Source organism: Aquila chrysaetos, chromosome 10 (assembly GCF_900496995.4).
Source record: "Aquila chrysaetos chrysaetos chromosome 10, bAquChr1.4, whole genome shotgun sequence".
Classification (NCBI taxonomy): domain Eukaryota; kingdom Metazoa; phylum Chordata; class Aves; order Accipitriformes; family Accipitridae; genus Aquila; species Aquila chrysaetos.
In genome coordinates this window covers 34,899,885-34,925,859 of record NC_044013.1, presented here as the reverse complement: position 1 = coordinate 34,925,859, position 25,975 = coordinate 34,899,885, and the positions used below count along the sequence as shown (strand labels likewise).

Genomic DNA, 25,975 nt, shown 5'->3' with positions numbered 1-25,975 from the left:
GTCAACGTCAGGATTAACTGCTGCTGTGTGCAGCAAATACAAAATAAGGCAAACACTATTTACTGAGAGTCCTAATAGGAAAAGTGTAGTGAAAGAACGAAACTGGATCTGGCCTTTGGTTTCTTGCTAAAGCTGCTCATGGCTGTGAGCACCAGCATCACCAGGAGGTACCGGGCAGCAGTGGGGACAGAGTGCCCATTGCTGTGCACTGGAAGTCATGCCTGCTGGGGCTGAGTCCTGAAGCAACACCAGTGTGCAGCTAGTCTAAACCAAGGCAGAACTTAGACAGAAACCACTGGCTCAAAGGTTAAGTGGGAATATTTCCAGTGCACTGTGCTAAACTGCTCTGAAAACCTATTTAGCTGTTCAGGGTTCAGCCACCACCAGAACTCAGCCATTCAGCCTTAAACAGCCAAGGTTACCTGGTCAGCTTCTCCTCTCCTTTCCTTTGTATGCCGCCACTGCTGAGAGACGCACAGTATCCTCTAAAAGCCCCTCTTCTGCCTGTGCCTGCTGAAAGCTGAGGGCAAAGAGGCTGTAAGAGCTAGTCAGCATCTTCTGTTCCCCAGCAGATGAATGGCAGGAGCTAAGGACTTCACTGCACTGGGCGTTAATCCTGCTTGTGCTCATCAGCTTGACCTTGCATTTGGACATATGCTTACTGACTCGAGCAGAATTTAAGTGAGGTGCTCCTGAGACACTGTCCTTGCAAGCCAAACCCTGGCAGAGAATAGCCCATTGCCAAAACCAGGCTCTGCAGCTCTTCCCCTCAGCACCCAGCAGCAAATCCTTCCTGCAGCGTTTCTCTCTTCTGCCTTGCTGCCCATTTGATTGATGACCTTCATCTCCCATTTGCATTTTTCTGCCACTGCCTTCCCTCCCTCTTCATGCACATTTTTCTGCTGCTGAAACCAGGGAGAAATGATGTGAGCAGCAGGAATGGCAGAGCCACTAATGGAGTCTAATTGCCTTCTGCTAGAGGCAGACAGGCTGCACTTGGCCGAGCTGCACGTTCCCTGGCCACAGCTGATTACAGGAGCTTTTTGTTCCTCCCCCTCTCCTACAGGAGAGTCATCAGCCTGGTCACCAGGGAGACTGGGGAGCCTCTCACCAGCAACCCGCTGGAGCTGGCAGCCTGCAAGAGGCTTGTTCATGGGGCCAGAGAGAAAAAAAATAAGCCCTTCGGGAATCTCCCCCATCCTGGGCACAGCTCTTCTGATGTCACTGTGACTCTGCAGAGCTGCAGAATCAGTGCAGGTGTAGCAAAAAGCAGTGAGGAGACTCCCGTCACCTTATCACTTCTGCTGCTATGGAAAAACGTGCCAACAAAACAGCCTCCCACAATATGTTAGTGCTAGGGGCAAAATAAGGCAGTGGGTGGCAAGTAAATGTTGATGCAACCACACACCCCTTGTGCCAGAGGAAGCCATGATGTGGCTGTTAACCCAGCAGAGTATTCCTATTAAAACCTTTTCTTCCAGGCACCTGATGGGGAATAGGCATCAAATTTGTTTTTCAGATCAAAGCCTGACACCAGGACATGTCCTCCCAGCCCGTGACTATTCACCACATCATTCCAGGCTGTAACTGTGGAAAGGCAACTACAGCTGGATTTTGCCTGCTCTGTCCTTGCTTGCAGACAGCGGTTTGCCCCACTGTACATATCAAACGTCCATTTCACGTAGGAAGCTAATGATGAACGCCAAAAATTTCAACACAAGGGATCCCAGGAAGGCTACTTACCCTTTCCTCAGGAGGTCAAACACTGCAAGAAAAGGAAATCAAACCATGAATGAATCAGAAGAAGGGACTGGGCTTATTCATTTTTTAGCATCTACAAAAACACATCCATTCCCATACCTGCAAAATCAATTTATCTCCATTCACTTCTCTTCCCTCACCCATGACAAGGACACCAGAGGATGCAAAATGAAAATATTCATCTCTTCAGTAAAGAAAAATATCCCCACCTCCTGCCAGCTCCACGCAGGAAGATAGCGGGTGCTAATTTATCAGCCACATTTCTGCTGCTCCCAGTGTCAGCCCTTGCTGAGTTGAGCCCCATCTTTTTCAGTACCTTCAGGCAGGGTGTTTGGTGTGATATGTCTGCTAAATTGCTGATACCGAATGAGATGCTGTAAGAACATGTTGCTCCATTTCTGCTGTGTCAATCAGCAGCACAGCTACATGGCTGTCAGAGGTAAACGCTCCCTGGCAGGAGCAATTGGAGAGGATTTGTTAGTGTGAGTTGAGGTTTGTAGAGCACATGAGTTTTTGTGTCTTAGAGGGGTAGTGGCAATGTGTTTTTCTGATCGTGTCTCTGACCTGTTCTGCAAACAGGAGAAGGATCTGCCTTTATCTAGTAGGAGCGCTGTTTCCTCATGAATTACTAAAGGATTTTTTGCACCTCCCAAGAAATCTGAGCAGATCACCCTCCCCAAAGCACCAGGCAGGCCTGCTTACAGCTACGATGTTAGACCAACTGAAGGTACAAACACAACAAGCCAGCCTGCACTGGCTCTTCTTGCTCTCCAGGCTGAAGAAGCTGCAGCTTGTGGCAGCATTTCATTATTCAACCATCTTGTGCCATTGAAGGTTGCTCAATTTCTATCAGCACCCTCCATCCCCTGCTTTCTTCCCAATGAGCACACAGCAGAGAGTGCGCACAGCAGTACTTAGCAAAGAGCAAATTAGCAAAGAGCAAACTCCACTTTCTCTAGTTTTGCTTTGTAGTGGGGGACATTTTTGGAAGGAGAAATGTGCAGTTATCATCGGCTGGGTCAGCAGCAGGAGGGAGGAAACCCACTTGCAGAAGGCTCAATCCTGAGCAGCGCTGAGCACCCACAGCTTCCCCTTGCTGCCAAGGGAACTCCAGACGCAGGAGCTTGATTTGCCTGCATCTGTCTGCCTGAACCACTCACGGGATCCCAGGCAGAGCAAAAAGGTGATGGGGCATGGACAACACAGACACAAACACTACTCGCTGCCCAAGGACCAGTGCAATCTCCCCAGGACCACCAATGGGACCAAGAGATTTCCCACTTGTCCTGCTGCTATTACCGCCATTTCTGGGACTGTTATCTTGCTCCACAGGGAGAGCTTGGGTTTGGTTTGGTTTTTTTTTTTTTTTTTTTCTTTTCTGCAGCTTTTTTGACTTCCTCATGCATTTATTTTCATTCAACAAAAAAGCTTGCTACCTCCTCTCTCCCCTTCTCTCCATCCCAGGAGTTCAGGCCTTTTAAACAATGGCCTCAGCCGCCCTCCCCACCACACGTGCATCTGCCTTGGCTGCAGCTTTGCGATGCTGCCGGAGTGCCACTGGGGCTTCAGCCAAAAGGGAAAAGCGGCCTTTCAAAGGCAAATAGCTTCATTTGCTAGGCAGAGCCCCCTTTTACTGGCAGCTTCAAAAGCTTCCCATAATTATTTCATGAGAAGCAGCCTTTGAGCCTGTCTTATCAGGAAACATTACCGGGAAGCAGAGATGTAATAGGGTCAGATATCCCCCTCCTCTGGCCCACTTCAGAGGGCACCTCAGTGCCTCCCAGGCCTGCCCCTCCAGGTTTTGCCCAAATGGGGGTTAGGCTGTGGCTGGCACTTCCAAGGTTTGGGGGAGAGGAAGACAAAATGGGTGGGAATTCCCCTGCCCTCTGCATAAACGCACAGTCAGCTATGGCTTTCCATCTGAGCACCCCACGGCAGGGTCTGGGCTCAGAGGCCAAAGGCAGGAGTGCTGCTATCTTAGGAGGTCCTGAGGCTCAGCAGGGTGGTCAGTCTCTCTGCAGGGGTTAGAGGGAACACCCTGAGACAAGACTGATTTCCAGAGTCACTACCAGTATCCACAGTCTACAGGAGGAGTCTGGAGAGACCAACCTCATACCAGGAGGATGAAAAACCATCCTGCACCCTTCCCTTCTCTCCTGGCTCTAGGACTGGAACCGACGTATACATCGGGGAGGGCAGAGCTGCTGTCACGTCTTTTTAGTGTCCCCATGGCAAGGAGATGTGCACAGCTGTACTAACACACAAGGCTGCCTTACCCTACTGCAAGGGGCCCTTTAATCCCAGCTGCCTTTACAGGCATATAACTTCAGAAAAAATAAGTCCACTGAAGTTGGTACAAGTTTCCTCCTGGTATTGATGCTGAGCCCTGGTACATGTTACTTGCACCACTAGCTCTAAGCCCAGACGGTTCTGTTAGCATTTAGTGATTCACATACCCATGTACAAGTTGTCCTCTGCAGGATCATCAAGGACCTGTAATTGATAACAGAGAGATAAGGGGAAAGGGGAAAAGAGAAAAACAGCAGAAGAAGAGAAGAGATTTTTAATCAACATTTTACTGCTCCCTGTACACTGTGTTGAGTGGCAGAGCACTGAGAATGACTTAGACTAATATTTAGAGATTCCTGCAGAGAGAGGGGCTTTGGAGGACACAGATCTTGTCTCCAGAAAAGTCTGGGCTTCTGCCTGTATTTGGAGAAACAGCCTACCAATAAAGGCACTGCTTGTCCTAATCTGACCTCAGCCAATATTGAAAATGGCACCGAAGTCTTGCAGTTGTGCACCTTCCCAGGCTTGTCTACGCACAAGTTGCACTAGTCAAAGCTTGCTGTTATTTCTACCAGCACAGCTAGCTGCCTTCTCTTGGGCAACCAGCCCAAAACCCAGGATAAGTATGTCAGTTTGTCATACATAATTGGTATGATCTTGCTTGGAATCACCAGCCTAAATTTCTGAACAACTATTTTAAACCAATTTTGGCTGAAGTAGGAGCAGTTGAAGAAAGATCCTTTTGTTGCAATACAAACCAGACTTGTTTCAGTATAGCTTAGGTGGAGAAGCAGCTCACCTCTATCAGCTTAACTATGTTGACATGGTCCAGTTTCTTTAAGATGGCTATTTCCTGATAGACTCTGTCCAGTGGTGCCATGGGTTTTGGCTGCTCTCCGGAGGATGCTTTTGACCCTCTGGGAGGAGGCCGACCTGCAATCGTGATAACATGGTGAAGAACTACTCACTTTTCAGCAGCACCTGGCACGCAGGAGTGAGCAGCCACTGGCCCCTCTGCAGATACCTCCAGCTAGTCTGGAAGGTCTCATCACCTTGTTAACGTGCCAAAGTATCACTGTCTCCACCCAGACAGAGATCTCCAAGCCCCATTCAGATCAGGTCCTACTGGCTTCCCAGCCTGGTCTGTTTGCCAGGTCCCATGGCCCAGCCACTGGAGCCAGGTGCTATCTGAGGGGGTAGGAGACCCCCTGGGAGGAGGGGGTCTACCCTGCCTAACTTCCAGCACTTAATTAGGCTTCATGGATGGTGAACATGGAAGAGTCAGCACTTCAGAAAAACTCAGAAAATCAGAGCCAGGAACCTAATTACCAAGTGTGTTGAATTTTCCTGTGGTGGTGCCTGCCCTTTCACTACCCACTGCATTTTAACCAGCCCCCAATTACTTGGGCAGCTTTAAATTGAGGCCAAGCTCCGCATCCCTTGCAGACAACTTTTCTACAGAGACATTTGCCTGGCTGAGGACAACAGGCAGACCTCTAAATGCGAGATACCCACGTGGAAATCCATACTGCTTCAAGAGCTTCTTTTTGGAGAGGACTTTCATAGCCTGAAGGAAGAAAAAAAAGTAGTGTTAAAACTGAACAAGAGCCAAAGTGCTCATTGCTGTGACCCAGAAGTATGCTGGGCATCAGGGACTGGCTCAGGTCTGTTCCTCAACCTAGAGAAGAAGTCTCCTGGTTAGTGGTGGCCACAACAGACACACACACACACACTGACCCAGGCTTTCCTAAAGGCACTGCTAACCATTTGTTTCATTCATCTTTTTCCCATGGAAAAAAAAAATGGTATTGATTTATTTTAAATTGGACAAAGAAAAAGGAGCCCAACTTCTGCATCTGGGGCAGGAGCTTGAGAGAAGAGGTGGGTTGCTCTAGCTGACCTTTATGTACTTGCTATTTTGGATGACACTATGGCCATGCTGCAAGTCAGAGCCACTTCCAGGCTGCTCCAACTTTACTTTACCAGAGGGTCTAGGAGGGAAAAGAGCTGGAGTGTCACAGCCATACCACTGACACCCTTTCAACCTACATCACAGACCTGGAATAGGGTGAGGACACAGACCTTCCACCAGCTCTGCACTACCTGGGGAAGCCTTTTGTATTCTCAGAGACCTTTTTTGCCCCATAAACCTCTTCCATGCTGCCAGAGCAATACAGGTGACCTGCAGCATGATCCAGCACCATGTCCAAGACCATGAACAAGACACTTCATGGGCATCTGTCCCTGCATCATCAGAAATGGTGAAGCCAGCTCTGTGCAGGAGCATGGTGAAGGCACAAGGAGGGAAGCAGGTTTTTTGCCAACAGCTTCCCTCCCTTCTCGTACCTGATCATATGCTGGCACTGTTGCAAACCCAGGAAGCTGAGGCACGGGAGAGGGTCAGAGTAATTTTTTCTGCCATCCAATTGGTTTTAGCACAGTGGCAAAAGGCAATCTGAATTTAATAAACAGTCTTTGCACCTCCATCTGCTCTGTGCGTTAATAACCTTTCTGAGGGCCACTCAAACAGACCTGAGTGGCCCAGCAGATAAATATTTCATGAGAAACCAGCTCATGGTACAATTTGCTTAGGAAAACAGTCTATGCCCCCAGGAGCTGGGACGGTTACTTGCTCCTTCCCCTAGAATAGGTAGTTACTCCTATTAATTAAGTATCCAAATCTGTAATTCACACTGGAGTGACCCCTGCAAAATATAATTAACCACGGACTCCTGCAGGACACAGTCAAATGCCAAGGAATTTTACATCAATACCATGGAGGCAGGCTCCGCACGCTACCTGTTTTTAACATGTACACCAGGAACAAGTCACCGAAACCACTTCGGCGAGCGCCTTCCCAAGCTGTTTTTCCTGGCAGCGATGCCGCCACGCGCCCCAGGATCCCCACCTCCCATCAGTGCTCCCACTGCAGCCAGGTTCATGGCTCGCTGAAAGGATAGTTATTTTTGGTACTGATCCAGTGAAATCCTCTGGATTTGCACCCATGTAATTGAGAAGAGACACTGTGTAGTTCTCAGTCCTGCCTGACAGCTCGCAAGCCAACTGTTGGAAATGATGGTGTTGAGAGACAGACTCAGAAGTGCTTATTTTTTACTTAGCACAGTGCTGTGTCCAATACAGACAGCCAAATGATTCATGGTCTGCTGAAAGAGGATCCGAGATGTGCGCAACCACTTCCAAGGATGGCCAGGACCAAGCCTGGAGGACTTCCTACACTCCCCACTTTTATCTCTCCATATAGAAAACTTGTGGGAAAAATCAAAGAGATTCATACACCTATTCTTCTTTCAACCAGTGTCACAGCCTGAGAGGGGAAGGCTCCCCTTGCGCCAATTCCACCTTGAGTCCTCTCTGCCTTCTGGCAAGAAGCTTTAGAAAAAGGAGAAATAGAAGATGCAATTTGCTGCTGAAAGCTCCCAAGTCGCATCAATGCTTGGGGAATCGAACCATTGTCACCAGCCGTGCCTGCATCAGGCTAGCTCTGGGGAGAGGCTGGAGGGAACAGGAAGGTACAGAGAGCAGCGACAGCAAAGACAAGATTTGCTCTTGGGGACAGAAACAGAGAGAACAAGAGCTACTGCTGTCACCCAAACTCCTTGAAGGTTGCTACAAGGGGTGATGGGGAGATGAGTGAGGGTTACTGTATCATAGGTGAACTGACTGTAAACCACCTCTACTGCCATGGAAGAAGCACCAGGACATGCTTACACCAACTTCAAAGCACTGGTATCTGCTACTACACAGGCAGGGCTGGATCAGAAGAGAAGACCTGTCCCACTGCACTTTCAAATGCAAACAGGGGGACGAAGAGAAAACTTCATCATGCAATGGGCCAGAGTCACTTAATTATCACAAGAGCACAGACAAGAGCACGTGGCGGTGAAGCCTCACTTTAATTACAGCGTGAGCTGGCAGGGCAAGGCTTTCTCACTGAATTGTTGCTGCACATAATGGCAGCAACACAGGGATGCTTCAGCAAACCTCTCCTTCCGGGCTCACATGCATGAAAGAGCCAAAGACATTTGTACTCACAGGCAGAGCTAATTACCCAGATAATGCCTTTCTGATAAAGAACCAGCTCAGAGCCAAGCTGAGGGATTTTCCCTCTGCACTGGCAAGTATTGCTTCAGCTTCCTCAGGAAAAGAGGCAGTCTAGAGATTTCCTCCACACATACCCTTGCACCCATCTTCCTTCCAACTATTCACACGTGGACATGGGTCGTGACATTTTCCTTTGAGAGGCAGCAGGAACTGTGTGCTTTCCTTTGATGTACATTTATTATCTAAGTTTACTGCTCTCCTCCTAGCAACCTTGCAGGTGGAAGCCACAGAGAAGCTGCTTCATGGGGATGCCCGAGGGACAGGAGATCCCAGGTTTATGGAGAGGAGGGATGCCTGGGACACAGCAGCTTTCAGAACAGCAAGACCTGGAGCCTGCATCCTGCTGCTGGTAATGACAACAGCAAAATGGGCATTATCTGGGGGAGGGAAAGGTGATAAAATGGATTGAGCCAAGAGAACTTATCACCTGTTCCTTGTGATGCTCTCACAGCACTTAAGATGTCATTTTATTTGCTAACGGAGACACTTGCATTGCAAGGGCAGAAGACCTGTGCACATTCCCTACCTGCAGCTCGCAGGGGAGTGGGATGTTGCTCAAAGGTTGCTACTATCTACCTAAATCCTCTGCTAGTGTGTGACAGCACCCTGTGGAGTGCTAAGCAGACCAGAGAGCACTTCCAGCCCTTCCTCACCTGTCCTGTCTGAACAACAACATCCCTCAGACAGAGAAAGTGGCTGAGGGAAGCTCTGCCAGGAGTGTCACGCACTGAGAGAAAAGCCTAAACCAGACAGCCTTAGCTGCCATACCCCTAAAATCCTGCCCTGCATTTGTCACCTTCTGTTCCAGACACCACTTGTCACAGCAGCAGCAGAATTATATTGGCAGGCTGTGCCCTATCCATGCCGTGATGCACCGGGCTGGCAGCACCACAGCCAGGATACCTTCCTAGAGCAGCCATACTTGCCTGCCTCCAGCTGTCTCCCAGGGTCTCCTGCTCTTACTCTGGGTGACCTAGCTCCTTGCAACCCTCCTGCTGAACAGCACAGGGTATTAAAGTAAACCAGAGATCATTTCCCTGGTCCTCACCACACTGGAGTGCAGCTGACAGTGGTTCAGTAGCTGTTACGTAAGCAAGATGAGCAACATGGGAGCCATTCCTTCCCTTCCTGCCTGGGTGGCAATCAAAGTGGATTCTCTAGGGGCTAGAAAGTTCAAGGCTTGCTGCTGGTGACCTTTCCCTCAGCAGCAGCATTTTGTTCAGCCATCTCTTACCAAAAACTTGGAAGGAATTTCTCCCCATCATTGAGAGTTTGTAGAAAACAGCCTTCCATGCAAAGGTTGTTAGGTACAGACAGAGGCAGAGAGCACAATCACACAAATCTTGTTTCTTAGGAAACCAGATTAAAAAAGAAAAAAAAAAAAAAACCAACAAAAAAACCCAAAACAAAAAGAGAGAAACCCACTGACAACCTACAATGCTATTGCTTTTGTCCAGAAGTAGCATAACAAATGTCTATCATAACCACTTTTCTTTGCAAGCTGATTTAGAGATTGAAAACAGGAAGGAGACATGACCTGAGGCACCACAGAATCAAATTCCATCAGCACAATGACTCCAAACTAGATCTCCGCCTGGACACATTTGCCTTTGCTTTTTATTTGCTGCTTTTTCACAGAGCTTAGCTTTTCTTCTTTTTTTCCCCAGTCACTGTCAAAGCATCTCCTGCAAACTGAGACACTGAAGCCTTTCCAGCTGTAAAGGATTCCTTGGCAGAGCCCTGTGAGTGCTGCTGTAACAGCTTCACATGCCCCAGCAGCAGCAGGGACTGAGCATCGGGCAGGGACCTCTGCTCTGGGAGCCAGCTCTGCATCCCGATGGGGTCTCATCCTTGGAGGGAGCACTGGGTCACATGCTTGGGGCTGAAAGTTCAATTTCCTTGGTCTAATAACATTCCCTGCATCTGCTGATGCAAGTCAGCACACTTTCACAGCCATCCACAGCACTGCGGTTGTTCACAGCAATGAAGGATAAAGCTCCTGGAAGCACTCGCTCATCTTTAATGGAAGGTAAAAAAAACCACAAAGTAAATACAACCCATCTACATTTTTCCCAAATGTGGTGATCAGCTTTTTTTCTTGAGAGTTTTTCCTAATTCTAGGCCAGATCCAAAACTCATTAAAGCAACAGAAACCTTTCCTTTTGCTTTGACAGGAGCTAGATACAGTTCCTGGTCCTATAAACTCTGCATTTATGAAGAGAGCTAGCAAAGGGCCTCATGCCTCATCAAGAATCAGCAGTCACACTCTGAATTATACTCCAAAACAAAAATGTTCTGCTTTCTTTAAAGTTTTGCTCCTTTTTATTGCAGCACACTAGCTTAAAGAAAAGAAAGCAGACAGCAACACCCTGGCCTCATGCTGAAACACTGCACATGTGAATTGGTTATTAGGGACTGCTCACTAAGGGCCAACCAAGGGCCGATTTCCTACAATTATCTGTTATTGCTTTTTACTACTGCGACAAAAACAACCCTCCAGAGCTAAATCAGAGGAAAACTAAACACACAGAAAAGGCCCTCCCCAACTATCAGAATTGCAATTGCTTCTACTAACTGCTGGTAACAGGTAGCTGCACTAGGTAAGCCCCTCGGGTAGTCAGGGTGCATTGCTGCAACGCAGCCTTGGATGGGAAGGATAAGCAGAGCAGCATGGAAGTTATCTCAGTGTTGGGAGAGCACGTGGGTCAGACACACTGGGAGGCGTGGGAAGCTAAGCAACCATTAGCCAGTTATGCAATTTGCTGCTATTTCTCTGAAGCTTTAAAAGGTCTGCCAGCTCCTGGGCTGTTTTAGCATCTTGGAAAAGTGGAGGTCTCTCCATCACGGCTTGCCCCCCTGGAAAACACAAGCATGGGCACCTGGAAGAATCAGGGGCCACAGCCTGTCTGCCTGTGACTGCAGTTGGGGAAGGAGGAAAGCTCCCACTGCCCCAGCCAAAAGGGTAGCAAGCACATGAAACACAGACCTTAGCACCACAGCCTTTCGGCAGCAGTGCAGCCATCTGCCCTTTCCTCTCCCATATGCTGACATTGACTGCAATAAAATGCAGGCAGACACTGCCAATGCTCTTTCTGTGGTCCCATCTCTCCATCCGCTGTAGCCCTCTACACATCTCCCAGGATCACCTTCACAGCCCCAGCGTCGCTACTGAAATCTGGTTCAGACCCTGCCTCAACCCCCCACAACAACCCCCCACAAGGAGGATCGGGGTGAACCAAAGTGTGTCCCTGCAGCGTTGACAGTAAGGGGGTCTGTGCACCCTCTCCCTCTTCAGGTAGCGAGGCTGAAACAGAAGTGCCCAGGCATGGGAGCCACTCTCAGGCTGCAGTAGCTTTAAAGTGTTTGCTTAGATTAGAAAAAGAAATGGAGATTAAGTGGGGATTAACTAACACACACCAGGCTAACCTGGACACAGGCTTTCACTTTTGGCTTCGATTTGACCAGCTAAATCTACATCCACGGCGTTAACCTATATCCAAAACATGGACAAGAACGCAGCAGGCAATGCTATCCTAAACTGACCTCTCCCTGCCGAGTTGTGACAACCACCCTGCCCGCCCTGGGCAGCCCACAGCACAGCATCAGGATTCCCAGAACAAAAGGGAAGTGCCAAAATGTAAATTTTCAAAGCAAAATTACAATTTTCAAAGCAAAGCCACTGGTCTTGGCACTGCCTACACTGGTGCAACAGACAGATCCGGGAAGCCACAGCTGGCACCATTGCTTTCTGCAGAACAAAACTGTCCTGCTGCAGGGCACGGGAGAGAGGACTTGGAGGGCAGTGGAGAAAGGGAGCCATCGGAAACAGCAACCACTCTGGTATAGCGGGTGAGTCAGCTTGGAAAGCAAAGGGTATGGAAAGAATTGTGGTTCCTTTGCTTGGCCAGCTCCAGAGCACTTTGTCCAGATTTTTGTCTCATCTCTTCCATCCTTCATTTCAAGACATTTCTCCTGCAATTTCATGCCCACTGGAAGCACAGAAGGGCTAATGAATACTAAGAGGCATGCAACTCCCACCCGGTCCCTCCAACCTGGTATATCACTTGTAAATCCAAGAGTCAGGGAGGAAAAGCTAGCTGGGGAGTAGCAGGGAATGAGCACGCTTTATATCTCCATGGCATATTCTTATTCCCCTTTGTGTGAAGACCAACAGCTCTGTGCACTGGGACAGGGAGAAGCACACAAGTCTGCCCAGGTGCTCTGATGGGCCCATTTTCACCCATGTGAGGCCACTCCATCACAGCAGTGAAAGCAGGACCCCTCTCACCAAATACAGTATGGAACAGCAGCTGAAGTGCAGGGCCAAACTGGCAGGGCTGCGTTGAGGGCAGCGGGGTTCAGGTTCAACAGCACTGCAACCACTGAGCTCTGCTCAGCAGATACCTGCCCTGGGATCCATGAGAAACTGCTGAAAGCTGTTTCCACAAGCCTTCAGGAACAGCCACACACAGCAAGGCAGCTTTCCTTTTGCCAGCTGTCCAGCTCCTGCTCTCAGCCTGAACAAAACATGCCACAGGGCAAGCCCAGGGACATAAGCACATCTGCAGACAGATTTTGCAGGAATCCCAGCTGGGACAGTTAGGATTCACCTGCCTCTGAAAGAGGAGGGACAGAGAAGGAGCCTTCAGCATAAGCAGCCTTTCTGAATCTGAAACCCTCCAACTCTGGCTTCAGCTCAGCAAAGGATTTAAAAGCCAAGGTTTGCCTTCTGCCCTGCACCCTACACCTCCTGACCTGACAGTGAGGTTCTGTTCGGTGTACAGGGAGGCATCCCGCAAGGGGGTAAGATGCAGGGGAGCCAGGCACTGCCCAGCTAGGCCACACTGTTCAGCATCTTTCTAATAAATTCCCCCATTTCCTTACAAAACATGCCTGTTCGTTCCAGGCCGAGCTTCCAATGCACAGCAGGTGCTGCATACCACCACCCACATGCCTCTAATTTCAGGTGACCTGCTTCATAGCTAGAAAATGTCAAGACAAATCAGCGATACGCTTCTGCAGCCTGCCTCCAAGATCCCCGCCTGTTATATAAAGGCAGCCCACCCGATTTCCCTCCCGTTCGGAACCGCACGCAACCAGACACAGAGGCAGCAGCTCTATGCCCAGCGGGGAGGTTCAATTCCTTGTATGCTACCCAAATCAGAAATGCATATGCTAAAAGCAGCAAGGCAGAGGGGACCTAGCTCTCAGGAGGGCAAAGGGGAATGAGGAGCAGCGGTGGCAGCGAGGAATGGAGGAGAGAGACACTTACGTAATACTTGTCATCGTTCTCATTGTAGGCCAGTTTCACAACACCATAGGAACCCTAAAAATAAACACAAATTGCACAGTCAGTTCAGCAGCTTCACCTTGTCTCCTTGCTGCTCAAAGCTGGTAGACCGTGGCCTTAGACAGGGAAAAAAAAATCTTCAAGGCCCCAGGCCATACCTACCCTTGAGCAAAGTCTGCAGGTGATGTGACCCCACAGTGAGGTCATCTGTTTAGGCAGCTCTGTTGAGCCACGGGGCATTTGAGGATTAACAATGTCTGGAGGAGTTGAGTGTTAGTCCATCACCTCCTGCCCTGAGCCAAAGCCACTGTGTCTGTCTTAACTCAAACGTGGGTGGGGAGCAGAGAGAATAATTTTCAGGAAGATTTTTTTTTTGTGCAAGTTTGGAAATTCTGCATGAACACTTCTACTGTAGTTCTGCACAAGACCATTTTCAGCACAAAACCTCTCCCTCTCTTGACAGCAAATGGACTTCAGTGAGGACCAGCTGCCTGCTTTCCACCAACTGCATGTTGCCCAGGCAGATGCAGACCTGGATTGCTGCTGTATCCACAGCTCCAGTGACAGCCCAAAGCCAAACTCCATCCAAATCACTGTTTTTTTGCAGTTCTGTGTCAACACTATACATTTTATGCAAGCGAGACATGACACCGTGGCTAGGTATCATCGCTGACAGATGCCTGTTGAATAAATGAGTGGGATGAACACTATAGCCTTCAAAACATTTCTCTTGACTTCACTGAGGGCTGCAATGAAGGTCCTGTTCTCAGAGGAGACAGACAAGCCATCTGGCTGATCCAGAAGCACAGCAGGTCCAGCAGACCCTCCACCAGCCTCAGGGTGCCCATCTGCTCACTGTGACCCACAGGGAAAGAGGAGGCAGGGGCAAATCCACCAGAGAGAAGGCCTCACACTCTCCTTAAAACATACTTAAGCCAATGACAAGAGCCATAACTGGGTGTGAGGCTGTATGTGAGTTTCAGATGATATCTGCTGTACTACCAGCAGTGTTATCTCTAGCCTTACACCCTGACTGCCAGCAGCCAAACACACAGCCCACTGCCCACACAGGAAGGGTGCCTCCTCCCACAGCCTGGGGCCTCTCACTTTGGAGAGGAGTTTGGGCTAATGAAGCTCTTGGTGAAGGTCTCTGCAGCTCAGGGTGCAGTCCTTTCTGACTGCAATGTTCCAACTGCAAAGGTAGGTACAGCTTCTAGACAGCACTGTCACTCGTGGACCCATCTGCAATGGTGGCAGATGTCCAAATGTGCAGGTGTCTGAACTGCTCACCAGCCCAGACCTCTAAATAACTTTGAAGGAATCTCTTCTGAATCATTCTGCAGCTTTTAAACGTGGACTAGAATTAAGCTAGCATTTAATTCATGGACATAAAAACTTAAACTAGTCCTGATGAGGACCATACACCTGCCCCGATCTTTTTTTGGTTTTCTTTCCTTGTTGGGTTGTATTAATGCATCAAAGGCTGTTAATGTTACATTTGGCAAGCAAACACCCTGGAAGGGAGCCAGCTTAACCACCTTCAGAGGGAAGGAAAATAAATTTAGATTTCAGGAGGAAGTAGCTCCACTCTGACCTTGAACAAAACTTGCTCAAACTAATAAGGCAAAAAACAAATGAAAAAACCCCAAAACAAACACAAGTTGCAAGGAGTCTTGGCCAGTAAGATCCCTTGGGCTGACACAGTCCTTCCACCCATACTTGTGTGTGTGCATGCAGGTTGCTTGTGACAAACACGAGCTCAAATAACGTACCTTCCCTATTTCGCTCTGCAGCTTGTACTGGTTTAATTGCACGCAGTCCTGCAGATCAAAGGAGAACATAGTTAGAGTATTGGTAAAAGGAAATGATTGAGTTTGAATCAGTATCAAGTAGAGGCAGAGTGCTGAATAATGAAAGACTAAATCTCATTTAAACTGCTATATGTTGCACTATAAGCACTGCATTGGTTTTTTTTGACAGCCCAGGACAAAGCAATTATGGGCTGAATTCTGACTCGGGTTACGCTGGCTTAACACCAGAGGCCCCCTCCACCGCGATTCCCCAGCGTCACTCCGGATTCAGCCCAGTGAGGCTGACAGCAGCTTCTGGCCTCTTTACATTAACCATCTACATTGGACTGTGCTGAATACCAAGCAGAAAAACACCTGTCCCCAGCTCCACGGGGCTCTCACAGCCTGGCAGCTCCCAGCACCCAGGCACCCATGGCAGCCCCAGGGTCACAGCACGAGCCCATGCCCTTCCCAACATCAGCCTGGCAAAGACAGGGACCCTCTGCGGGCCATGCATGAAAGCTGTGGCTGCACCCAGAGGAACCCTCACCTGGATCGTGGGCTGCTCTTTGAGGAGAGCACATGGAGTCAAGCTCCTTCGCTATGCAACACAAACAATAGTAGATTCCCTTAAGCTGATACAGTATTTGCTAAAATAAATCACCCCTAAGGAGGTCTGATCTCTGTTTGCAAACTATCCAGCACTGAAACCCCAGGAGGTGGGAAGGTGGTGGATGTAGACACCCAGCAAGCTGTGACAAGGATGTCATGATGGGGTGCTGAGTTACTCAACACATGAGGAACAGTGCAGAGAGCGATGGTGGCTGCAGGCATCGACTGCTGGAAAGCAAGGCGGAACAGAAGAGCCATGCAGTCATCTGATGTTAAATCCACCCTTCCTTTAGTATTGTACTACCTAAAGGGAAACACTTCCACAGCAGCAGCAAAACCTCCACAGCTTCATTTGGAGATGGCCCCCCCACCCTCATTAATTACAAGAAAAAAATCCCAGACGCCACAGAAGCCTGAGGGGCTCAAGACCACCAGCGCAGGGTGAGCAGCATGCACCGCCCGCACCGAGCTCTCCCTGCAACTGCCCGGCTGCTGGGGAGCACCCAGGGGACCTGCCTGGCTCAGCCACTGAGACAGGGTCCGCGGGAGGACAGCACACACCTTGCTGCAATGCAAAGCTCCTGGCAAAGAGTCAGGGTGCTCTTGCAGGGATCTCTGCAGTGCTGGCACCACGGAGGGTGGGCTGCAGTGGCTTTTGCCTTGGTCCTGACTTAATACACAGCACTTAACTGCATTGCAGGGGAACGGAGAGCCCCAAACTCAGTGGGGTGAGGGAAGGGGGGAGTTTCCAACCACAGCGCATGGTGTGGGCTGAGCCTTAGATGGGACACACTCCCCCAGACAGCATTTTTGAACACAGCATTTCTCCCCAAAATTGCCAAGCACGAAAGCAGGCTGGAAATTCACTTCCGGCCTCTGCACCAGGCACTTCTTTGGGAACAAAGCTGAAATAAAACATGCAGACAGGTGGATTAGCCTTCCCATAAACCTCAAAATAGCCCTGCAATCTACAGAAGCAGCACCAGGACAGCAAAGCTGTGCCAGATGCTTTCAGTCTCTTTGTAAAAACAGGGGGTGTTACAGCCCCAGTCCCATGCAGCATCCCCACTGAAAGCAACACTCGAGACTCTTGAGCTGCATTAGAGCATGGATGTGGTAAATGATAATTTTTACTTTTCCCCATCACCAGCCAGAAAACACTCTAATGCAAGCGATCGTCACAGTGAAGGAGAATAAAGGAATGGGAAATTGACGACTTTTAAAGCCTGCAAGCAGTGGTTTGTCAGGAATACAAGGAATGATTTAAATCTTGATCTTCTTTCCAGTGAAGGAAGTTTTTTCCACCACCCTGACAGGCAAGAAGAGCCAACTGTGAGTAATGGGGCCATAGAAGCGTATTAACTCTGCTGCTAGCAAAGCACCTATCTTTCCAAAGGCAAAAACCAATCCATCAGAACTAGAAGCAACAAGAGAGGAGAGAGCATGACCCAACAAAAGCCAAGATGTAAAGCACAAGGCCACTGAAATACATGGAAAAGAAAAACCCCATTGAATTTTGTAGAAAGGACTCCCCTCCCTAAAGGAGGGGACAGCACACAGGAACCCAGAGTATGGACACGTGGAGGACAAATTCTCCTGCAAACACTGTGTCAGCAGATTCACTTCCCAGCATGAGGCTGTGCTTTGCATCGTGGCGATTTTCACAAATTAAGCAGGAACAGTTTTCTGTTGATGTCTCCTGCCCTGGGTTTCCCCGTGCTCAGCTTCGCACCCCTCGCCTTGTCCTGTGCAAAACTGCAGTGCTGCAGAGATGGGGAAACGCTCACCAGAGTGGCTGAGACAGGCAGGAAAAGTGACCACCCCTCTGAGAAAGCCTCCAACCACCTCAGTATCTCCTGCTCTTCAAACCAGCAAACTTGCAATGACCAGGTCCTGTTATCAGGCCTCCTCCCCGGAGTAGGGATTACTTGAACAAGTAAATACAGCCTTTTACATGTAGCCATAGACTTTTTGGTACCTTGTTTCAAGCTAAGGTGGAATCTCTAAAGCACCAAGTTTGCTGCTGCTTCTTGCCAGCACGCTGTCGAGGGAGCCATGGCAGCATTTTTTCCCTCCCTCCTGAAGGAGCAGAGTCCTTTGTGTAGGATGTAGTCCATCCAGCTGGGCAAACCCCCTTACAAAGCATTTAGTGCAAATGAGGAGGGGCTATGCCTTGTCCCTGTGTCTGAGGCACCAATTCCTTTGACTCTGACCATCAACTTCCCACCTTCCCTCTTACCTCCGGCTAGAAATTACCACTCTTATCCCGCACCAGACCAATCACCTGAAGCATATCTCTGGTCTTTCACTGCTGCCAAATGGAGCTTGCGAGCAATGCCAGGACACCCACCTTTGGGGAATGTTTTTTTAAAAGGGATGGATAAATACTGGTATGGAAACATCCAGAGAGGGTCCAAAGGAAAGGCAATGACAGGGTCTGCAGCACAGCCTCTGAGAGTTTACATGTGCTATCGCTGCATCCCTACTTGATCCACACCTCCATCACTCTCCACTCCGATAATTACTGGTGAGAAGCACTATCATCTTAGCTTCTGCGGTGCTTCAAGCACTTGAGCTGAACGCAGCAAAAATCAAACCAGATTATAGGTGCTTTCTACCTTTTTTTTTCCTTGTAGAAAGACCGTAATTCACAGCCTAAGCAACTCCTGCCACGTGTTGCTGCAGACTGGCAGGGTTGTTATTATGTTGTTTGGTTCTCCTGCAGGAAGTGGGATAATTGTACTATTCCTCTATCGGAGAGAAACACCTATCTCTGGGCCAAGTGTTCCTTAAAGATAACATTGTACAATCCTCTTGATTTCATCACGCCAATATATTTGCAACTGCTGATAAACATGAGCAGAGCAAGAACCTTAATGAGATCCTTTAATGAAAAGCTGTCAGCAAATCAGACTACTGTGTCTGTCCAAGTGTGCAATAATTGTTCTGCCTTAAAAAACAAGATGCCCCATTTGTTAACATGTCCAAAGTATTATACAAGAGAGGGAGGGGGGAATCAATGCCACAGAAAATAAAAATTGATCAAAAATCATAAAGTGCTGTGAAGTCCAGAGTCCAGGCCCAATTCCATAAATGCCACGGCTGGGTGACAGAAACCCCGAGAAATTGAGAATTGAGCTTTTGCTGTCCAGGGGGAGGACATGGGGATGGGAAGGAAGAGCCAGAGCTAGTTTCCAAAGAAAGACATTTCTGAAAACAATCAGACTGCCTACATACATACATATATAATAGAGAATTTTGCCCCCTAAAAGAAGCCAAGTTCACCCATCTGAAAAGAATGACAAGTTTCAGCAATTCAGAGATACCCTTTAAAGAGAAGCATGGAAAAGAAAAATGGGAACTAAAAGCCAGTAATGAAGACAACACTGGTTTAAACTCATCCTCTCTGGAAGGGGAAGGGAAAGCAGTTCTAAAAACAGACAAAATGAAAATAAAAGCCAGAGAAGGGGTATTAGGGGCAGCAATGAATACAAATTAGAAAGTTGTTCAGGGACAGAGAAGGACACATAGCAAGCCCAGAGCTCATGGAGTTTAGAAAAATAAACAGATTTTTAAACAACATCTAAAACCAAGTGCAAAACTGGAAGCCCAGCACCACAACCGGCTGCTGGCAAGAGCACTGGCCACAGCTGGGCATAAAGTGCAACACCGAGGCTCAGCATTGCTGTCTGGGCTCACCCACCCAAGACCCCAAAGCTGGATACAGAAGCCTGGGCACCTGCTGGGTGCCTGGGGTATCACTGGGAAAGTGGCTAGAAGAATAAAAGGGGGCTGGAACCGGTGGGATGAAGGCAGCCCCCCTTTCCAGCCCCTCTGCAACTCCAGCTTTGGCCTTCTCCTTCCCTCAAACCTTGCCCTTAGACAAGCTGGAAATGAAAACTTCTAAATAAAGTTTAATTAATCCAAGGAAAAGAAATTAGCAATGCCTGGGGGTGAATCTTCTTTGAAGAAATGTTTTCCAAGTATCTTTGATCTTTTCAAGAGAGCTCTAGTTTGAGCACCACAGTAAGACCTCTAGAAAAATTAGTTTGGGGAACTGTGGGGCTGGAAGGGGAAGTGCTCCAGCCCAAGCTGCATAGGAGCTCAGTCCCTGCCACTGCCCTGGTCCCACCTTTGTGCACAGCAAGGAAATCATGACCTTATGAAGAAAACCAGGCAGCTCCCAGAGACTGGAAGACTGGAAGAGTGTGAGATCTGGATCAGGCAGGCACTGAAGCACTGCCTCTCACAGCTCTTGATACCAGTTGCTTCAAACCAGTTGGGCAAACAAGCAGGAGGCCTATGATAAAGATGTGGAAAGCCAAGGAAAGAAAGGACAAAGCAACAATTTATTTTCCATGCCTCTGGGATAAGCCATGGACATCAAGTGTAGGAAAATTCCCTTTGTCAGCTCGTCCTCCTCCCTGCGTGCTCGGGCTAGCAGCAGCACCGAGAAGGGAGAACGCACTGACCCGACTCATCCTCTCCACTCCTGCTAAAGCACACACAGCCCCAGCTCACCACCACCACGTGTGGGGCTGCCCAGGCAGCGAGGAGCTGTGGTGGTGCATTCCCCCCCTTCCTTCCTGGGCCGCTCTACAATCTCAGGAATTCCCATTAGGCCTTGGCCTTTGTGTAATGAGTTGGGTGGTTAAGTGTCCCCTGATCGTACCAGGAACTCTCGTGTAGCTAAGGTGGAAAGAGGCACTGACTGTACCAAGAGCTCCTGTTGCCTGGCCAAGGCAGGGAACGAGAGCGGGAATAACTAGTCATCCCCTGACAGCCTTGGAACATCCCTTACCTGGACTGTAGCTCAAGTGGAACTGTACCAGTGCTACTGGAATCCCAGTAATTTGCTGATGACTAAAGCCAGTCATCTTGTGAACCTATAAACAGCGGTCCTAAGTGAGGTCCTTTGAGCTCTCCTGGACCGCAGCGGGCTGCGACCAGCATTGCCCTTTGAGTGGGACGCCTCTCAGAGCTCGCCAACTCTCCTGTTTGTGAAATTCAGAGGACCGTTGCCAAAAGCTGATGACAGGACCTGGGCGGAAACCCTTCACTCCTTGAGGCTCAACCCTCACCCGTTTAGAAATGCAGAGACATTTGAACTGAATTTTTCACTGAACTCAAGGGGAATTTTTAACAGGTATACCTTTGTTTATGTATGTATCTTCATGTCTGTGTGCATGCATGTGTGTGAATTGACCTAGGTATCCAGTAGCAAGTATAGTATAAATATCGCCATTTTGAATCTATAATTAAATCACTGTTGTGATTGTAGTAAATTCTACTGAATCACTTTGTAAATGTTAAATTAGTCAATGATTAAGTGCTGCTAAATCTTGTGATCCACCTTAAACTGTGTATGAACCTTAGACTGCTGCTACACACATAATCCTTTAAGACATAAACCGTTGACCAAGTCTGGGACTAGGAGTGGATCCAGCCGCACTTAAGCTCCATTAAGAGTTTAGAAAGCAAGGGGGTCTTCTCTGAACCTCATGACTCAACGGGAAGGTCTTCCTTACTCTTTGTATTCCTTCCATTAGACATAAACCGTTGCCCAAGTCTGAGACTAAGACCGGACCTAGCTGCACCTAAGCTCCATCAGGAGTTTAGAAAGCAAGGGGGTCTTCTCTGAACCTTGTGACTCAATGGGAGGGTCTTCTTTACCCTTTTGCATCTTCGGTCTTTACATAAATCGTTCTAGACTGATTCTAACTTGATTTTCCTTTCCTTCATCCACGTATTAAGTAACAGAGTGAACCTTGCCATCGAACTTTGTGAAGTCGTGCTTTTATAAACTCCTATTAAAACACTTTTGCTAATACCCTTTAAGACCCTTGTGATTCTTTAAGTCGCCCAAACCACTCATTCGCAACAGGAGCTACAACGACCTCCTGCTGATCCCAGAGGCTGGAGAGACCGCACAGATGCCGGGGCTAGAAGAACCAGGATGCCAGGGAGTGGGTGGATGCAGGGTGAGAAAGGGAACATGTGAAAAAGAAAGGACGATTCAGCCAGAACAGACTGGAGGAAGAGAAAGTATAAAGCAATTAACTGTGCTGGCAGGCTGGGGAGAAAGCCTGGAAAAAGACATCTTTATTATTCTTCTAGCTACTCTCCAAGTGAGACTTTTCTTGTCTACCTAAAAAGGTTAGTTTGGGATGGCAGAACAAAAAAAACAGCATTACATTTTCAAATGCCACTTTCCAGCAAGCAGCACCTCTACCCTTTCACAGACACAAGCCCTGCCATTTTAGGCAGGACAAGCTCTGTCAAACACAGCGACAAGATGCCCATCGGTCTGTACGAAGATGTTCACAGAGAGCCTTGCCCTGGTACATACAAGCACCAGAGCATCAACCGTGCAGCAAAGCAGAAACTGCTTTTAGCAGCCCCAGGAAAGCCCTCTCCTCTCGCCATGCTGCCAGCACCAAACAGGAGCCGGGAATGTCACATCAACAGAGACAATGTGGGCCAACAACCTACACTCTGGGGCCTGTGCCTCAGCTCTGCAGCGTTATGTACCCTTAATAGCTTCAGCTGAATCAATTCTGTGCCACAGCTAAAGACAAAGCCATTCCCTTGTTAGAGCAAGGCACTGATGGGCAGCAAAGGCAGCAGAAATCTCAACAGCCTAGCGGGTACTCCTACCAGAGAAGGCGGCGCTGAAAGGACCGTCTAAGCCATAGTCCATGAATAATCTAAGAAAGGAGGGGAACAAGCAGGAAATTTTTTAAATTACAGATCAATTTTGACAGAGATACAACAGAACAGGTTAAGTACACAGCAATGCTGTCAGGAGAGCAGAACTGGTTACTTCTCTTGCAGAGTTAATATTGCAGATCCAGAGTTGTCAGCAGTGGCTGCAAGACACCAGCAGCTGCCAACTCTTTGTCCCATGGCAATTAGCTAATTGTTGGCTCTGCTTGGTTGATCAGGACTGCCTCTGTGCAAGACAACAAGCCCTGGCTCTGCTGCAGCCGTGCTGGCCCAGGAGCCATTGTCTTCCTAAATAATAAACCCAACAAACTCCACTCAGAAGGCAGGCATTGGGGGTATTGGACATGGGGGATAGGACAGCATGATTCACTGCCCGCTCACAGCACCGGGTGAATCCTCCTGCAGCGTCACAGGCTCAGCTTCAGCTCTTGGCCCTCTGATCCCTGAATGTAAGTTCTCCTCCTAGCCTGTGAACAAGTATTAAACTAGCATTAAAAAGCTCAGCAGTGCCTCTCTAACTGAACACATAGTTCTTCCATAATTCAGCAGAGAACAACAGAAAATTCACCTCTGCCTTATCCCCATATTCCGTTTCCCCATAGCCCATCTCCGTTTTTTCTCCAGCTCAGTCAAGGATACAGAACAACTGACAGCAAGGCAATGAGCCACCACTCCTGCTATCACTGAAGAAGGAAAGCGGATTCAATCCTAGGTGGCTATCAGCATAGCACAGGAAATTTTGATATGCAGCTGTGCCATCCATCTCTGCTCCTGATGGATGGCGCCTGCACGTGTGCCACTGATAAAGCCTGAATGCTCATGAATTTCATCTTCATTTTTGCACAGACTAACTCACTCGGGCAGCAGCCACAAGCTGGAGCGATGAATGTCCTGCCACCTGAAAGGCACTGTCTGATGATGCCAGATACTCAATGCAAGGAGAAAGGAGCAACTCCAAAATAGCTTTAAGCAGGTGAGAGATATGGACTAGAGTACCAATGTGCAGCTTGCTTAGAACAAGATGTGTCAGAGTCATTTGCAGGGAGACCAGGGGCAATATCGTGACCAGTGAGCTGGATCTTGTCAGAGTGACCTACAGCCTCCCTGCTCACTGAGGGTGTTCGTATCAAAATGATCAACAGAAAACATGACAGCAGCTGCCGCTAAGTACGCCATAATTGTATTTCTCATCACAGGGTTATTTTATTCCCCATAGGGCCAAAAGCCTCAATAGAGAGTCCCCCATAAATCTTAGAAGCCCTGCCCCTACCTCCTGGCTCTGCTCAGTCTTCCCTGCCCACATGCAAGGCTCTGCTAATTGCTTAGAGCAAACGTACTGAGCAAATGCATGTAACAACAGACGATCTGCTCTCCATTTGTCTTCGGAGTTCCCTGCTGTATTTAGTCAGCTGTATAGCTCAGATGTGGACTGTCAGTGCCTCTCACAGCCATGAACACAACAACCCTACAACAACCACTTAGCAGCAACTGGTAGGTCATATGCAGGATGCTGGAGTTGGGCTGCACCCAGGCTGCACGCTCACCTTGCTGTCACACATCTAACACTTACTTCTCATCATTCAGTGGCCAGCCTCAAACTTTATCCTATAAACAAGCATGCATCTTCTTAGTCCTTTTGCTATTCCTTACAGAATACAGATACTGTCCCTACAAGCTGGGAAGATGAAGCACAGCTCCGGAGAGCACCACTGCAAGGGTGAGCACCCACCTCCAAACGCGCACAGCTCTCGCCTGGGCTCCCTTCCCCCTCCTACTGCAGCAATTCTCCATTAATATGAATGATGGTTTCCAATGAGCACAGCTTTGTTAAGCATCTGGGCTGCACCAGAGCAGGGCTCTAAATAGTTATATCAAAGTGACCATTAAAAACGCAGTACTGCATAAAGAATTGCTGCAGGAGCAGGGAAATGAAGGGTTCTGCATCTGCATTTCAAACTAAGCATTTCCTACCCCAAGGCAGTAACTATTGCTGCCCAGGATGCAGATGCTGTGGAAGAGGACGGAGTGTTTTGAATTTGCTTGCAGATGGGAATGTGCTAGTCACACTCGACTGCAGTTACTTTGAAAGAGATTTCAGACAAGCCTCACTCCTGGCACAGTCAAAGTACTGCAGGATGGGAGAGCTGGCACACAAGTCACGTCCGCTTCCAAGAACTGGCTCCTCTCCCTCCTCGTCTCCCTTATTAAAGCATACGGCTGCCATCAAAGAAGCTGCAATCTCTGCAGTGCACCTTCTGCAGATATCCTCTTATCAGCTGGGGATGCCACGACCCATCTCACAGCTAATGTGACTTGCAAAACTTCCCAGAGGACAACAGCTGATTTGCCTGTGCACAGCACCCATCCTCTCAGATGTGCAAGGGGAAAACACCCACTTTTCAGGAGGGAAGCACTAAGCCACACAGATGTTAAGCTCCAGGTCACTTGGACCCACACTGGCAAAAGTCTAAACTCCAGTAATTTCGGTCCCTTACGACACAGGGCGGGACTGTGGTGGGATTTAGGCATCGCAGCTGGGAGCAGCACAGTGCCCAAGAGCAACATATTGTCACAGTGGCACGGGCAGAGCCATGTTCAGCAACATATTCCCCATCGCCTAGGTGAGGAAGAGTCAGATGGGCACTGCTCCTGAGCCCCCAGCTGCTGTCTCTGTCCCGCTTCAGTGCCTGGGCACAGCAGCAGAGGTGAATTCACTGGGTGAGCATCTGGAGAGAAATGGTGATGCAAGGAAAACTTGGGGATTTTTCCTCCACAAATAGCAGATAAAAATCTCAGGCAACACACAGCCTGGGCTTGGAGGATAATTCAGGTGCGAGCCTGTGTTTTTTCCCAAACTAGCTGCCAGCCCCACAGAGATGACATTCCCTCTCCGGTACTCCAGGCAGCCCATTCCCTTCTTAAAATCCTTCCCCAGCCAGTAGCATTTTACAAAACATTTTGCCTTCAAGAACCACCCATTTACACCACCTCCATCATGCTTGGCTTCCAAAGAAAGCCCTGCTGAAGTCTGTTTGATCTGCATGCCCCTTTCTCATAGGCACTGCTGCAGGCTCAGCATCTTCAGTGCAACGCCAGGCAGCGTGATCTGAGCAGCCCCTCTTTCTGCTCCCCGTGACAACACGTCACAGCACGTATGCCGGTGGAAAAGAAAGGCTGCAAAGAAAAGCTGCAGCTGCAGATGCCTTCCTTCTTGTCCTTCCCCAGGACAGCAGAAGGGGACAGGTTTCCCCACCTGGCACAACACAGGGAATTGCAACCTGCAGCCACTTCCATCAACACACTTGACCACTAACAGCGTGTTACACCTCTGGGACAGGTCTGAGCCCAGGTCTGGTACTGGGAGAGCAGCTGCAAGATGGACGAG

The 25,975-nt window shown here is 48.8% G+C and overlaps 1 protein-coding gene across 4 annotated transcripts in view; it reads right to left on the bottom strand.

Annotated features, from left to right (window-relative positions):
• The window catches only part of CAMKK1 (calcium/calmodulin dependent protein kinase kinase 1), a 112,819-nt gene that overhangs the window by 41,958 nt on the left and 44,886 nt on the right, over positions 1 to 25,975 (bottom strand). For all 4 annotated transcript variants that reach the window (XM_030028304.1, XM_030028305.1, XM_030028306.2 and 1 more), the window contains 6 exons: positions 15,235 to 15,282; positions 13,445 to 13,498; positions 5,566 to 5,617; positions 4,850 to 4,983; positions 4,218 to 4,254; positions 1,744 to 1,765 (listed from right to left, as the gene is read on the bottom strand). In XM_030028304.1, coding sequence (XP_029884164.1) covers positions 1,744 to 1,765; positions 4,218 to 4,254; positions 4,850 to 4,983; positions 5,566 to 5,617; positions 13,445 to 13,498; positions 15,235 to 15,282 — 347 coding nt within the window. The remainder of the gene's footprint in view (positions 1 to 1,743; positions 1,766 to 4,217; positions 4,255 to 4,849; positions 4,984 to 5,565; positions 5,618 to 13,444; positions 13,499 to 15,234; positions 15,283 to 25,975) is intronic.